Source organism: Phaenicophaeus curvirostris, chromosome 7 (genome assembly GCF_032191515.1).
Source record: "Phaenicophaeus curvirostris isolate KB17595 chromosome 7, BPBGC_Pcur_1.0, whole genome shotgun sequence".
In the NCBI taxonomy this organism is placed as follows: domain Eukaryota; kingdom Metazoa; phylum Chordata; class Aves; order Cuculiformes; family Cuculidae; genus Phaenicophaeus; species Phaenicophaeus curvirostris.
The window spans coordinates 9,852,758-9,869,020 of record NC_091398.1 but is presented as its reverse complement, the minus strand read 5'-3'; the positions used below and the strand labels follow the sequence as shown (position 1 = coordinate 9,869,020).

The window sequence follows — 16,263 nt, the reverse complement described above, 5'->3', positions numbered from 1 at the left end:
CGGACGGTTCCATTCTGCACCGCCCCCCCCGTCACCACCGCCAGGCGGCTGGGGTGGGCCCGCCCGGTTACTATAAAAGGGAGCGCGGCGCACATGTGCTCCTCAGTGCAGGCAAGCGCGGGAGGAGGGTGGTTGGATTTGTGTTGGTTGTGAGGGGAATCGGTGGGGGCGGGAGTGCCGCACAGTCGTTGCGCAGCCCCTCGGTGCTCGTGTCCCCATCCGTTGTGAGGGCTGCCGGTCCCCCCTTCGTCCCCTCTACGCCGGGCCCTGCGCCTCTGCCTCTCCCCCGCGGGATGCGGGCTCGGCCCTCCCCGCCAGCCCTACCCCCCGCAGCATGAGCGCGGCGAGCGACACGTACCACCTCATAAAAGACATAAAACCTGGGCTGAAAAACTTAAATGTCATCTTTATTGTGCTGGAGATCGGTAAGTGGCGCCCGGCACGGCACGCCCCGCCGCCGGGTCGCCCACGCGTGTCCCCGTGGGGTTGGGGGGGTGGGGGGGGGATGGCGGGGCCATGCGCCCCCCTCCTCCCGCCTCCCTGAGCCTCGCTTCTCCCCGCAGGCCGGGTCACCAAGACGAAGGACGGGCACGAGGTGAGGTCCTGCAAAGTGGCCGACAAGACGGGCAGCATCACCATCTCCGTGTGGGACGAGATCGGCGGCCTCATCCAGCCGGGGGACATCATCCGCCTGACCAAAGGGTGCGTACGGGGCCGCCCCCCCACCAGGGGCCGCGAGCCCTTTGTCACCCAGGCGGAGGCGCGGGGAGGACACCGCGGGCCGCCTCTGCACAGCCTCCCCGCTGCCGAGGCGGCACCCCGAGGTCTGCTGCCGAGTTAAACCATCATTTCCAGCCCAGAACGTGCCTGGCAGGAGCTTACAGTCTCATAGATAGCTAGGAAGGGCTTGCATTTTTAATGAGGAGGTGGTGGGTAAGAGGCTTGTTTGGCTTTCAAAAAGGCTTCTTAAGAAGATACTTGGTTTGGGGCACACGGGAGGGGGAATGCAACAGTCGGTCCTGGTCTGTAAGTCAAGTAGGGAAGTCAAAAGCATGTTCTTATTTTTATAGCCAGTTCTTGACTCTACTAGTCAGCTCCTTAATGGAAGGAGGGAATGATTAATGTGTCTTTTGCAGAAAAGTTGCTTTTCATTGAAATGGGTTTAACAGAAATGACAGGCAAAGGAGGAGGAGTTTCAAATTCACTATAAAAAGTCATATTAGGGCTGCATTGTAAAGCATGTTAGTTTGCTTAGGTGCAGTTCATTTTTCAGAGCTGTTGTATTTTTTTTTTTAATAAAAAAACCCTCCGCATTTGCTGTCTGTGAGAATACTAGTTTCAATTTGAAAATCCTTATCTATTTTACTTAAATTGTCGATAACAAAGTGATAAGTCACTTTCATTTGATTTCTTGGTGCCAGTTAGGTTACACTTAGAATGCATTGCACTGAGCCTTTGGCCTACAGTATTCCAGGAGATGGTGGAGCTACAGCAGGCATAAGGTCCTTTAAAGTTGTTTTTATGAAAAAGTATGCAAAAGGTTACTTGGTGGAGCTGCTGACAGAGCTGCTCTTAAGTTGCTCATTTGAATGTGATTTTGGGTTTAGAGTGAAATCGAATGACCCTTGCCACCAAAACTACAGCTGCTTCCTCCTATGTAAATGTCCTTTACATATGAAATGGGCTGCCTCTTGGCAGAGGTGGTTCTGGGGAAGCCTGCTTGCGTGGAGAGCACGTGGAGTGCTCTGACGCTGAAGTGGGTGGAACTAAACCCTGGCTCTGGGCCAGCACAAAGCCCTCTGTGCGAATGACATTGACAGAAATTAATAGTGATACTGTTAAGCGCAGTTACTGTACTCAGCTCTGTGACTGGCTTAGTGTAGCTGCTCTGGTGTTTCAGTGCAACAAATGGGAGGGTCGTTGTATCCCTTCATGTCAGAAAGGGAGTTAACTTGTATGAAATAAATTTATGAGTTGACGTCACTATTGCTGGTGGGTGGCTAAGTCATGCCTTCATTTACATGAATTTCATGCTCACTTGGGACTGCTTAGAGGGTGAAATGGCAGAAGCTGAATACATTCTGGTTTGACTCATCTTAAGAAAAACATCCTTGTGCTGGCATACAAGGTTCTCCAAATGCAATTTTATACTTGATTCAAGCAGGATTAATTTGAGTGTGAGCCGTTGCAAGGCAGGTAAATTTCAGCTCTGTAGGCTAATCTGACTTTTCAGTGCAGACTAGCACCTTTAAAAGCAGAAAACCTTAGCTAGGTCCCACATTGAAACGTCCCCTTTTTCTGCTAAATTTCAAGCTGTAGATGCGTTCCTCTGCAAAAGCAGATGTGCTGATTAACCTGTTTACAGGAAGCTGCTGCAGTTAATATTTCTAAATTTGAAGTTCATTCTGGAGTTAAATGCTTTATGGCTAGCTCTTAAACATTTGCATGAGTGGAATAACTTTGTGCTGGGGTTTATCAGTCCTGTGATTTGCTGGGTCTTGTCCTAGTGAATATATGCTTGATTTAAATTTATTATTTGGTAGCTCTTTTCCTTTATGCTCTACTCCAAAACTGTCCAACTAGCTGGTTATTAAAGGTGAAGCATGGAGGCAGTCTTTAGGGTGAAAGGTAGCATTATGAAGTGAGAAGCATTAATCCTGCTTCTGGATGGAAGACTCCTGAGGCAGGCTCTGTAACTGTAGATACTATGCATTACTGCTGATCCTGAAGTACAGGTTATTGTTAATTTGGTGTTATGGTCCTGTCCTGCCAACCTGACTCCTCCCTGGTGCCTCTGAGGCTCTCTTTGTGGCTGGATGGCTCCCTATCTCAGCAGATAAGGCAAAGGGCAAGAGGAAGGTTTGTTATCTGTGTTCCTGATATAGACCCCAAGCGTAAGGAAGTGGTGACTTGTCCAGATAGCTCTGACTCCTGAGTGCAGTTGCTGGGACTCTCTATTCCTTTGCTAGATGACACACATGTTCTTGTTAACTCCCTTGCGCTACACCTGGGTTTCTGGTCTGTATTTTTATTTTCTTCATGTAAATGATGCCCCTCACTGAAAGGAACAATTATACAGAAAATTTTGCATAACTCGGATTACAATACTTGAAGTCAAGTGCCACCATAAAGACCAGAGTGCACTCATGCCATCTTGTAAGTGAATGTTTCTGTCATCAAGAAGTGATTACATTGCGTTTCAGTGTATCGCTTGGAACATGATGGTCAGGCTCGTGCCTTTAAACATATCTGGTAAGGACCTATGCTAAAGAAGTAAGCACTTTCTATTATGCATATTCAGTAGCGGTATTTATATTCTTCAGTGAGCAAAGGTTACTCTTCTTGGCTCCTGCTGAAAGCAGAACTGAGAGTTGTCAGTGAATGGTAACAGAGATACTGCTTCTGGCAAGATATCTTTTATCTGTAGGAACAGTCATAAGGTCTGCTCCAGACAGAGCAAGAACATCCAAAATAATAGTTTGCTTTCCTGGAACTGCAAAAAGACTCAGCTGAGCTTCAATTACTTTTTACTAGAAGTAAAACATGCATCTATAAAACTTAAGCATGGTAAAGTTGGGGTCCCTGGAAATTTTAGTCCATTTATGTTGATATGTAATACATATTCAGTTGTGGAAGATAGCATGTTTCTGCTTTCTTTTTCAACAATGGTATTTCTCATTTGTTAAGAGACACTGCTTTGCTTTTTCCTTTTGCCAGGTATGCATCTCTATGGAAAGGATGCCTGACGCTTTACACAGGACGAGGAGGCGAGCTGCATAAAATTGGGGAGTAAGTATTGTGTGTTTATACTTGAAGTGTTATGTGCTTTTCTCAGTGGAGAGACATGGTAAGTATAAGATCACTTAACTCTTTGTAAATAGAAGCTAGGGCAGTAAAGGCCTGTTGATTGATCATGGATAGGTGCAGTACAGGCAACTGGTGTGGGTTTTTTATGTGCTGTTGTGGTAATGAGCTTCTGACCCTCTCTGGATTCTAGGCGTATTGAAGAAAATCAGCCTTGATCATGGCACAGCTCTGGGCTTTACTTGGAACAGGGGGCAAATCTATATAAATGACAAGCATAGCTTATCTAGGCCTCAGCTTGAATTACCATTTTATTTTGGTGGAAGACTTGTGTGTACTGTGCATGAGACAAGCAGTGCAAGGAAGATGAAGGTAGCTGCAATGAATCATCTAAACAGAAGCAAGTGTCATTAAACCTTCTTTAAACTGCCCACAAACTGAGGCGGCAACTCCCCCTGACTAAGAACAAGTGTGAGTAATGTACTTGACAGGCAGTGGGAAAAACAGCAGCATTTTCTAGCCAGGACAGTATTTCTGCTGTTGCACAATGTGTGGTGGGAGACCTTGTAATCATCAGGGAAGTGGGACTGTAGGATGGCCACCTCTATTCTTGGATTGTTCAAAAATGCTTAGTGCTGAGATGGAATTGGAGGGACGATCTGCAGATTTTCTTTGGTGCAAAGCCATTGCCTCAGAAGTGTTACCCAGTGGGTTTTTTCTCCACCATGCTGGAGCAGAGTAAGTCCTTATCTAGATGGTGTGTCCCAGGAGGAGGTGGGAGCTCCACTTTTGCTTAACAAGTCTAAATCTTTTTTTCCCCTCTGCCATAATTTCCATGTGGTGAGTTTATGGGCCTATTCTTCCTTAGCACTTTTGAGTGGAAAAGGATGTTTTGAATTTCATTCCCTGTTTTGGACTGCTCTGTGCATTATGTTAATGGCCAGTCCATAGAATGGGATTGTGTAGGAGTGTTTAAGGCTTCCCTAGAGACCAACGCAGTCCCAGTCTGGGAGCAGGCTGGGTGACTGTGCCTCAGGTGACCTTGTGAGTGTTTGCTGGACAAGATTATGCAGCTGGGAGAGAGGCAGAAGGAGCAGTTTCATCACCTTTTGTTTTCTTTAGGCCATTTTACTTCCTAGAGTAAATGTGTACTGGCCTCTGCTTGACTGAAATGCCCTCACCAGGAAGATGTGAAGGCTTCCTCACAAGGATGAAAGAGCATTTTAATGCCTGTGTGTATTCTGAACAGTGGGGTCTGGATTAGTTACTTCTAGGTGATGACATATATTAAGAACATAAATTCTTCAAGTTGGAATTAAAAACTTATTAAAAAATGTCTGTAGAACTTCCTTATAATCCTAATTTCTCCCCAGGTTCTGCATGGTATACTCAGAAGTGCCAAACTTCAGTGAGCCCAACTCAGAACACATTGGGCAGAACAAACTGGTATGTTAAACTTTTATCTGAGGCTTCTGGCATAAAGTGCTCTTTGTTCTGAATACTTCATACTAGGCTGTCATCAGATGTGACTCTTCTGGAAAAATGGACTTGAAGCGGTATATAAAAATAATCCAATAATTGGATAAATTCCATGTTGAGTCACTATAAAGAACATGGAGGGGAAAAAAATAAGCCCCTTCCTGTAAAAAAAAATGTTAAATTTCTCTCTCTGATCCATGTCTTCTCTTTTTTTTTTTTTTTTTGCATTTCTCTGAAGGCACAGGGTGAACAGAATAATAGTTCTGCATCAAGTAATATGGGTTCTTGTACTTTTGGGCCACTGGGTAAGTTCTTTCATTCTATGAAAGGATGAGACATGCTTAAGAGGAATAAAAAAAAAAAAATATCTTGCTAAGGGTCCTCCACTCTGGGACAGAAGTGCCCTAAAGAGTCTTTGAGACTGGGGCCTGAACCTGTGAGCACGTAAGCGTGAACATTGCCTGAATAACACTTCCAGATTTGGTTCCCTAGAAGTGGAAGAGATCAGAATATTCAAGGTGCCTGTATCATGTAAAGGAACTTGACTAATCCTTAGTTTTGGTGCATTCAAAGATTTTTTTTTTTGGGTTGGTTTTTTTTTTTATGTCACTTTAAATTCCGTTCTTTTTAAACTGCCAGAGACCTTGATTTTAAAAATTAAATACTTTAACCTTGTTGGTCACTTCGGCTTTCCTGTCAGGTGAGAATCATAAAGTGGTTTGGGTTGGAAGGGACTTTAAATATCATCCAGTTCCAGCCCCTCTGCCATGGGCAGGGACGCCTTCTACTAGACCAGGCTGCTCAAGACCCCATCCAATCTGGCCTTGCTAGCTCCTCAAAACAGAAGTGGTAGTAATCTGAGTTCCAGTATTTGACATGGCTGGATCATTTTGTGATGTGTTTAAACATTGAAGCTCAAGAAAACTGTGTAAAGATTTGAGTGGGTATAAGCTGAGAGGGAACCTTAGTTATTCTATGTCCTGCATATCTGATGTGCATGGTGTTGTATAGTTAAGCTGTGCTGGTAGATGACAACATGCTAATCCATAACTTGCTGTTAAATCTGTCTCCTCAATTCAGTGATGGTCTGCTTCCTCTTTACCAACATGATTTTCGTGTCCCTTATTTCTGTTCTTTAAAAATTGAATGCTTCTGAGCAAAGAAGGGCAGTGCATGGAGGGCAGGGTTTCCTAAGTGCCAGAGCTAAGTGGGCTTTCAGCCCTGTTAGTCTGTAGGTACTTGCTAGGTGTCCCTGCTTTGGGTGGTGGACAGCTTTGTTTTCACTGAATTTGTGCATGTTTTCTGAAACTTTTTTCTGCTTCTTATGTGGTCTTTAAATGCAATGATTTCCTTTTGTCTCTTCATTCTCTCCCAATACTTCCTGTTGTCATTCTGCCTTTTCAGCTGTCCCTCTTCCCACCAGCAAAGCATGAACAGTGATGCTTATGAGGCTTAAGTTCATGAGCACTTGATACTAGCTGAGTTGCTTCACAAGGCAGCTTTCTATTTGTGTGTCTGGTAGTGGGGAATGATGCAAGTAGCTTTGTGTAGCCTGCTTTTCTTTTGCTTGTTTCTCCTTGACTTCTACTGGCCTGCTGTCTCTCTGGAATGTCTTTGTGTGACCTACAAGACAATGCATGTTTTGAAAAGCACCAGTCTAGTTTTGGGAGACTCCAGTGTCTCTGTTGGGCAAAGAATTGGTGTGCAACTGCGACCCTTCTTGCTTAAGTTGGAAGTTGGGTGGAGAGATGGTTGGGGAGGCAGAGAGTGTTAGCTGTAGTCTGGGGCCTTGAAATGCCAGAGGGCTTTTTCCTTCTTCTTCTGGTACTGAGAGTTTGCTGGTTGCTGCAAAATCCAGGTGTTCCCTGCTGCTAAAATTATGTGAGGGAACAATGATTTCAGTCTTTGGAATTTGTGATAACCTTTTTTTCTGTCTTTTCAGGAAATGGTTTACAAACTGGACCCGAATCGAGTGGATTTCCATTTACGTATAATCATGGCCACTCTTATGCAGGTAGTGGTAGAGGCAATGGACGAGGACCTGTAAATCCAGCACCAGCTAATAGTGTTCAGCCTCCTCCTGTTGTCAGTAATGGGAGGGACCCACGCAGAGCCTTTAAAAGATGACTATGCCAAATGTGGTTGTACAGCTTGCTTAAACTCTACACTCTACTTGAACACTTACTGCACTTTTATTTATAGTTAACTGTGAACCAGTTTGTCCTTTATTGTGGTTTTATTTCTATCTTTTGGTCTATGGAGCAAACTTGATGTGATCTATTTCTTGTTTTGCATAGGGAAGCACAGTGAGTCTTCCCCATAAACTAAGGGGGTAGGAGGAGACAGTGTAACAGGTTGAAGAGTCTCAATTAAAACTTGGTACCCTTTGCTAAATGGAAGAGAATTTCAGTTACATGTATGTATATTTGTTTCTGTTGGTTAGCCGTATAGCCTTAAAAGTTCTTTCACGTCCTGTGTGCACATATGTTGACTTCCATAAGGGTTAGTGGGAGTTCTTTGTTTTGGAAGAGAAATTAAGGGGAAGAGCAAAGATGCTTTTGTGAACTAGGAACTGATACAGCTTGTAAAAGCAATAAGTATAAGGAAATGGTGGTGTCAGCACCTAGTGGTCTCTCCTGAATCGGAGAATGGGTAACTCAGATGAAAGTTGAAGACATGGTGAGTGTCTTGAAGCTTGACTTCTGATTCCAGAAAGGTGTACACTACTTACATTCTTCATAAACACCATTATCACTGTCAAGGAAAGGGATGGTGATTTTTGATTTGGATAGAAGCTTGGCTGTTCATTCTTGCTTTGCATGAAATAGTGGGAGAGGAAGATCTAAATTCAGACAGTATGGGGGAATACGCTGGTTGTAACTACTCCTTGTGTAAAAGCCCATGGTTACTTTGTGGGACTCTGAATTTCCAGGAAAGAGCTGTTCTCAAATGCTGCATTACCCATCTCTTCAATGAGGCTGCCTACTTCTCCTTCCTTCATTCGCTTCTCCAAATGAATTGCATATTAGATGGAGCTGTATGTATCGATTGCAGAGGTGCTGACCAAGCACATACGTAGACTTCTGATGCTGCTAAGCTTTCCTTCCTCTGTTTTATGTGAAATATGAATTATCCCTTAACAAATTAAACCCCCTCATCACCATCTCTTGGGGAAAAATAGCTGTGGTTTTGTTTCTGAGATCACAAATGCCTTGACTCTAGGTAAGAGTCCAGTGCCATATTTTGGATCAGGTTCAAAAACAACTTGGAAGCTGAGGTGTCATACTGGATTCATCTGTTTTAATTCTTCTTATAGCTGACCTCTCAAATAAAAAATTGCACTAACCATTTCAAAAACAAATTAACTTTTATTTCTGTCAAGCCATAAAGACTACATGACAAAAGGCTATTTCTGAATTGAGTTGTCTCTGTGGTTGTTCATATTAATTCAATCTACTACTGTGTCACTAATGTTTACATGTTATCTACATTTGATAATTCTGCTTTTGGTACTCCGATCATGATGATTTGTTGAAAATTGCTTCTAATTGGTAGAAGTTCCTTGCTTAGTCTGAAATACTGGAATACATGCAAGGAACAGCAAACCTCTGAAAGGAGGCTTAGAGTCCTGTGTCCAGACACCTGAGGGCTGTTTGCATCTGGTCTGGTCAAGTGCTGCCCCAGTAGCCACTTCCAGGTGGAACTAGTGAAACTTGTCTTGAACACAACAGGGTGGTGTGCCTCACAAGATCACCCATGGGTGCTATTATGAAGAGTGCTAACTGGTGAACCAGAAAGCATGGGATGACTTTGGAGAAATAATGTAAGGATGTGGTATATGACTCAGGGACTTAAAATTGCTTAGTTATTTAAATAAGTCATGTAGAGTCTAGATGTATGGACAAACTGTTATGCAGTGTTGCATTAAGACATCTGATATGCTTGTGAGAAGGAAGCCAAGAGGACTTCTAAACCTGTGAAGCATGTATGTTGTACCAGAGGTAGATGAGATGCAGGTACAGTGCAAGAGCTGTGCTTTCCAGTAGTAGCTGTAAAGGCAGCAAGTGAACAGTGCAAGTTATGCCATGCTGGGGATCTTGGGGTATCTCCACCATGGGTCTCAAATCCTGGTGGTCTTGGCTTCCCTACAGCATAAAGAAGGTTGAAATAGTTGGGAATCCTGTGTTAGTGTGTGCTGAGGTGCCTAATGTTTGTAGCTCTGTGCATTTGAGATTTTATTAAGCTAATAAACAGAGTACTTGTTCACAAATTCCAAATAACAAGTGAGATTACTGCTAAGTGGTATAAGATGAAAAGCTTGCTGTCAAATGGATGGTTGATTTGCAGTTGGGAAGAAAAAAAGCAAGAGGCTGGTCTTCATGTTTTCAAGGTTAGTAGCATTCCTGTCTCCCTGTTTCTTATGTGAAACTATTGCAGATTATTAATGGATTTTTACTTCTTTGCAGGGGAAAATCTGCTCTCAAAAGTCACATGGCCTTTAATATAATCATAGTAACTTTTTGAGGTCTTCTGATCTTCCAGTGAACCTAAGACAAGAAAGTTGATTCCCTCAGAGGTATTGGTCAAGATAGTTCTTGGCCTGCAGAGAAATCTGGGAACCCGCCTTACGTCTGTTTGGATGATTATCACCTCGATGTACAGAGGCAGAGATGCATTTCTCTATGTAAACAAGCAATTGTCATGAATTACTCTGACACTATAAGGCAGTACATGGGTGCTTGGAGGTTAAGTCATTAGGGAATCTCTTTACAGGTGTCTTCCAAGATAGGTAAGGCTGCTGCTAGGGCAGTCTCATTCGGGATGATGCAGATTGCCAAAGGAAGAAAACCTCTTCAACCAACTCAAAAAAAAAAACCAACTCAAAGGTGTTGTGTCCAGAAACAAACTGCATGGTGCTGAAGTGTACCCAAGTAATCCTGGTAACACTGAGTTACAAGACACAGCTTTCATCACCCCACAACACATCATCTCTTACACACCCTGACAAAAGGACTGATGGCAGACTAGTGGTGTAGCAGTGGAGAGAGTTTTGCTGTACATCTGCTGAAGTCCTCCATGTTTTCCTTCTGTTCATCTTCAGCATGGGTCTTTCACCTTGATCCCAAGAGTCCTGTACCATGAAACATATGGTAGTCTCACGCACTTATGTCCACAGTGAAAAATGGGATGGTTCCCCAAGAAACAATACTGGACCAAAGCATATGAGATAATTCCTATTTTCACAACTCCATTAACTTTAGTCTTAACTTGAAACAGGCACGTTACAGTCCTGTGCATTGCAGTTGTGCTACTCTTAATCATCCCCTGATTTCAAAGGCTCTCTGCAGCTTCTGCAAAGCTGCTGCAGACTGTATGAAATGACATTCCAGTGTCTCTGTGGTCTGCACAGATGAGGCCCTTGGCATTGTCATATGCATGTTGGTCTCATTCTGAGTGTGTGCACTTCTCTGGGCACAGAGGAGTGTTTAGTAGAAAAATGCCATTCCCTGCAGCCTGCTGGAGGTTTTTGTTTTTTTGATAGATGTTAATGCTAGTGTTTTTCTAATGACCTAGCAATGCTATGGTTGTTTACTGCCACTTGTGTTCATAGCCCCAAAGCAAAGGGTCTTCTGTTCTATAAGGCAGTCTTTGGTGACTCCCTATATGCATTATTAGACTAGGAATTAATAAAACCTCAGGTTTTGAGTGTGTTTGGGGAAGCTTCCTGGGCAGCCTTGTGTCTAGTGCGTTCTCAGCTGCGAGGTTGTTCCCTTGCTCCTCTCACATGTCCACAGATGTGCCTACTGTTCAGACCTGCTGTTTATTCTTGATCCAAGTGATATCTTGTGCTGCCTAGTGTGGGCTCTGTGCTTTTGAGGGGTTCCAGGGAGGAGCACTGCTTTATCGCTGTAGCTCTGGGTAGCAGCTAGCTCTTGAGCTACAGTTGGGTTAGACTTTGGGAGTTTCCCCCTTAACCAAGCACCCATTATGAGGAGGCTGCAGGGCTGTGATTCCTTGTCCTGGCTCTGCTAATGATTGCAATAGAACAAATGATTGCTGTGCCTAAGCTAGGTGCTCCGCTCACTGTGTGATGCTGCTGCTTGCACATGGTCCTCACTGCCAGGGAGTGTCAGCATCCCAGGGGACCTCTGGCCAGCCTGGGCTGTGTGCCCTGCTTAAAGTGGCCTGGAGCATCCCCCAGGGGTGGGTTCTCCACTAACTGCAGTCCCTCTGCACTGTAGGGAGGTGCTGGAAGTGCTGGGCAATGTATAGCCTCTGTTCTAGACTGCTGCGTTCTCTCTGCCATTTGCAGGGGCTTGTGGCCTCTACCAGCACAAGTGTTCCAGGTGCTGTCTGAGGAGCTCAGAGGGGCTCTGCCAGCTGCAGTGGTGTGGGTCGTATGTCAGCCACTGCTGGTGATGCTCAAATGTCCCTAGTGCCACCTCTGTTTTGTTGGTTCTTAGGGCTACCAAAACACCCAGACCCTACAGTGCTCTGTGCCCGGCTAAGTTAACAGCTTCTTTGCTGGGTGCTTTTCTTTGCTCCTGCATAATTGGTGAGACTGGAGCTGGCTGAAGGGGGAACCACTCACAGGGACGTGGCTTCACTTGGAACAAACAAAACAAAGCTGTTGGAAGACACATACCAAACTAGGGACTGGAGTTTTTGGCAAAGCTCTTCAGGAATTCATTCAGAAGTGAACTTTCTGACTACAGCCTTAATCATGCTACTAATTCCTTTATTCTTGATTCCACAGAATTTGAAAATGATGTGGCTTTTTATAAGGATTATGCTTTTTAATCTATTCTGTGGTGGACATTTGTGTGCTTATAACGTGTCTAAACATACACAGCATCTTTTAATTGGGATGGAAAAAAAAACCTTAAACAAGCTGTTGACTAAACTACAAAAGATGGAGTTCAAAGGGATTAGAAATAAGTTTGGAAATGACTAAGGGGACAACTTGAAGACTTCATTTGGCTTTTTAATTTCTCTAAATTGCTGATGTTCTTTTCTTGGGAAAAAAGCAATGGAGTTACAAGAACTTCATCTACATCTGCCTTCCCCCACCCCCAGCTGATAAAGACTGCCCAGATTCTTACATTTCCCAGGGAGCAATACTGGCAAAGGAGTAAAACATCAGGATTTAGCTCAAAAGAAAATTCTCATGCTGTACATGTAGCTTTAGAACTAAAGGCTTCCGTGCTGTACAAGTTTCAATGGGATAGTATCTGCTTTGCAGGATGGAGAACTCGAAACAGTGCAGTCACTACAGGGCTGACTAGCTGCTATGTGTTAGATAAATTGGAATATAGAAAACAAAATCACCTTTTAATGTCATTAACTGAGACTCCACAGGAGTGCAGTTGGATGTTGTAGAGCCCTCTGCCAAGCTTTCTTCAGGTTCATGGCCAGAGACTGAAATGGTCTTGCAAAGTACTTGGGAAATTTGGAGCACACTTGCCCAGCTCTGCCGTACACCCTGTGAGGGTGGCCAGGAGATACCACTGAATTCAGACATGATTTGATCAGGTCTTCTGCAGACAGTAGGTAAAGCTTGCTCTTTTTTTTACTGAAGAAAAAGAACACATCCTGGTGGGTGGGAAGTGCAGCCATCAGCAACCGGTCTTAGAACTGGTGCTTCTGGTCTGGTCACATCCTGCCCTGTATCCCCATGAGGGCAGGGATGGAGGGACATCATAATCAGGATCACTGGAGGATGCCAGAGCAAGGTCTGTAGCAGAAGGCTGGTGGTGCCCTGGAGGGCTCTGGCTGGTGGATGTGGTACCTGTGTAGTGGCTAAATTTTTAGAACAGTTGGACGAATGCCTCTCATGATTGACTTGGGGAAGCAGGAGTTGATTCTGGCATGAGACAAGTATGAAGATGCATTAAACAATCTCCTGTAGCTGTTTCCACCATTATTTTCCATGAGTTATGCATTAGCTTAATTTTTTTAATTTCCTCCTTCCTAGGTTGATTAATACTAAATTTAATTTTCTGTAATCAACTTGAGCATGTAACTTGGAGATGAGGTTTAGGCTGATTGCAGTAAAAATCTACCTATCCTGTCTAGCTTGAATAAAGCAAAACTATTTTTATCTCTAAATTATGCAATATTTTCATAGAGCTCTGCAGCCTACTTATATTTAACCTTTGAGTGGAGTGCTCTATTTTTCAGATCACCTAATGCAAACTTTGTAAATGGTATTTTTAATTATAAGAACCCCACCTGCATGCCATCAACCAAATTATTAGCAAGGCAGAGAAGGATAACCAATAGACTTCAGCTGAATATGAAAAATATTTAAATGCCAAGAGCAGAAGTTGCCAAGAAATAACTTTAAACACCAGGTGCTAGGTGAACAAATTAATATGATATATTTAATATTTTATTTTTAGAAATAGGGAGTGGAGCCATGATGCAGACGTTTCTGTGTGCAGCAGCAGTGCTTGGCTATGCAATAGGACCAAAAAAAATCAACTTAATCTTCTCTTAAAAGAAATGGAAAAGATTAATTTAGTTTAAAAAAGCCTTAGGGAGGGAGGGAAAGAGAACTTGATCTACTCTGTACTATTTCTAAGACTCTAGTGAGCTTTTCTTGTATTGCTGCTTATCAGACATACGATGTGGTTTGGGGTGACCTTGAAGCAAGAAACCCCAGCACAAAAGCCACTCTTGAAAGCCTTTTGCCAGTACTTGCAATCTAGTTTCATTTTGTCTGTGCTTTACTGCTGGCAGGGCCCATTGCTACGGACAGTGAGTCTAAATGTTCTTGCTGAGCTTATTTTTCCCAGTGGTGCAGGGAATCAGAAGTAATTTCTAGAGGAAGCTGGACCAGAAACATCAGTAAGTCAGTATCATGAAGCAAATAAAAAGGATGTATCAGCTTGGGAAAATTGCTGCAATAAGCTTCCTGTAGCTTTTTTAGCAAAGTGGATTTGCAGAAGCTGCCTGTGCAACTTCATCAGTGTTGTAGCTGAAGGAATGAGTTACAAAAATGTGGGACTTTCTGGTAGATGCAAATGGCTGGAAACCACATTGGAAAAAAGGTGCTCTATTGGGTTTTCAGCGGCCATCAGACAAAAGCTGGTAGTAGCCTTGCATTTTTGTGGATGTGCTTCAGCAGCGTATTCACACTGGGCAAATTTTGAATTTTCTTGGGTGTTATGGGCAAATAGATTCTTTTGCGGCCCTGGCTGTTTTGATGTCTGAAGCTGGTGGGTGACAGATGTTATCACAGGCTACTTCTTCAGTCCAGGCATGAAGGTGGCCACTTAGAAATTAAGTTAAGGCTGATGTGTGCAGCGATTTGGATGATGTGCTAGCCGGTGGTCAGAAGTAATGCCGTGTCAAAGGGCTCTAGCTGTCTGCAGGGTTCTCTGCCGGTGGTGCATGGGAGGAGCTCTCCCTGGGACTGTAGGTTTAGATACTGCAAGTGTTTCCTCTTCCTCCAAACATGTTTGGTTCACTCTGATCCTGAACTTGCAAGATCTCTCCTGTGCAGCTCTGTGTTTTCTCTGACTACCGTCTCTTTTCTCTGGTCTAGGAAGCCTTCACTAGCAGCCACAGATGGGGCTGACCTGCTGTCCTGCCAAGCCTTCCACTGCCTGTTTCTCACCTTGCACTGCTGCTTATGCCAATACTCAGCTTCTTTAATATAATTCTGATTTGTCTCCGACATGTTATTACTCATTGGGTGTTTGACAGGTCTGTCTCTTATTATTTCTGCTTGTTCTAGCTCATTTCTGTACGACCAAAGTAGTTTGCCGGCCTGCCCAATTAGAGCCTCTGTTGCCCTACCTGAGTGGATGTGACATTGCCTGCCCTCCAGGATAACAGCAATCCTCCTGCAATCCCATTGATCGAATCCTCTGAGGCTGGAGAAGGCATTTCATGCATCATTGTAACAAGTTGTTCACAACTCCCTGTGTGCTGGGCTTCAAATTCAGCCTTTCAAAACACTTTGATAAAGAAGAAAGGATCATTTTTTCCCTGACTGCTGCAAATGAAAAAGCTTTTCACTTGGGAGTCATGGGTCATATTTATGGAAATGGGGAGAGCACTTGGAATATTTATAGTGGTTACAGAAGCGATTGAATCTATCTTTTATTGATATGTATTTACATGCCCACAAAAATCTTACAGCATAGTAGTTGAGAGAACTTTATTTAGATTTAGTATTTTGAAGTAATTTTTTATTGCTTCTTTATTATCCATGGAGTGTGAGATTCAATATTTCAAGTAGGACTGTCACCAAACAGCCAGAGGTTTTTAAAAGATTTTTATTTTACATAAAGATAAATTTGGAAGCCACATTTTTCAGAGGCACCATCTGTTCTGTGTTGACCTTAATTTTCTGGATGAGTGCTTTTCTCCAAACGTTTTAAGTCTTGTCTACAATCCGTTTGGTTGGGAATGTTTAGGTTATTTGTTGAACAGGAAATCAGATATTCAGAATGCAAACACACCATTACATTGCAAATTATTCCCTTTGTATAATTTAGCAAACTGCTTTGTAAATACTCTGTACACTTGCTGGGGTAGCTCTGCATCTCTGACAGCTGGCAGGTAGGCCCTGTGTGGAGCTAGATGTCTTTTGAATGTCACCATCGTGCCTTGCACTGAGAGGTGGGGTGCAGGACACTGAGGAAGAAGTGTGGAGTACCCTTTTAATGGGTATTGTGGGGGGGCAAGCATAGGGTAAGTGTTTATTGGTTGGGCCCATGCCCTTGGAAGGGTTTGCTGTTCAGGCTGTCTAAACAACAATACCTGACCCTACTAAAAGGGAAACACTAAAATAACTATGCCTATGCATACCTATACGCACCATTTCCACAGAGCAGTACCTCCCCTTCTTCCTCCAAAATCTTCTTGCTCTCCTTTCTTCAACTGAAATAGGCTTATAGGTGATTTTTACCTTCCTTTGCCTTCAGACTTACTTCATGAGTTGTCTGAACTCCTGTGGCTCCAGAGTGT

At 43.6% G+C, this 16,263-nt stretch overlaps 1 protein-coding gene across 1 annotated transcript; it reads left to right on the top strand.

Moving 5' to 3' along the window:
- Positions 1-124: 124 nt before the first annotated feature.
- Positions 125-15,276, top strand: NABP1 (nucleic acid binding protein 1). Its single transcript, XM_069860765.1, has 7 exons — positions 125-425; positions 564-702; positions 3,718-3,789; positions 5,178-5,250; positions 5,522-5,588; positions 7,226-9,859; positions 14,834-15,276. Exons 1-6 carry the CDS (start codon positions 335-337, stop codon positions 7,408-7,410), a joined length of 627 nt encoding a protein of 208 aa, XP_069716866.1. The 5' UTR covers positions 125-334; the 3' UTR covers positions 7,411-9,859; positions 14,834-15,276.
- Positions 15,277-16,263: the final 987 nt, after the last annotated feature.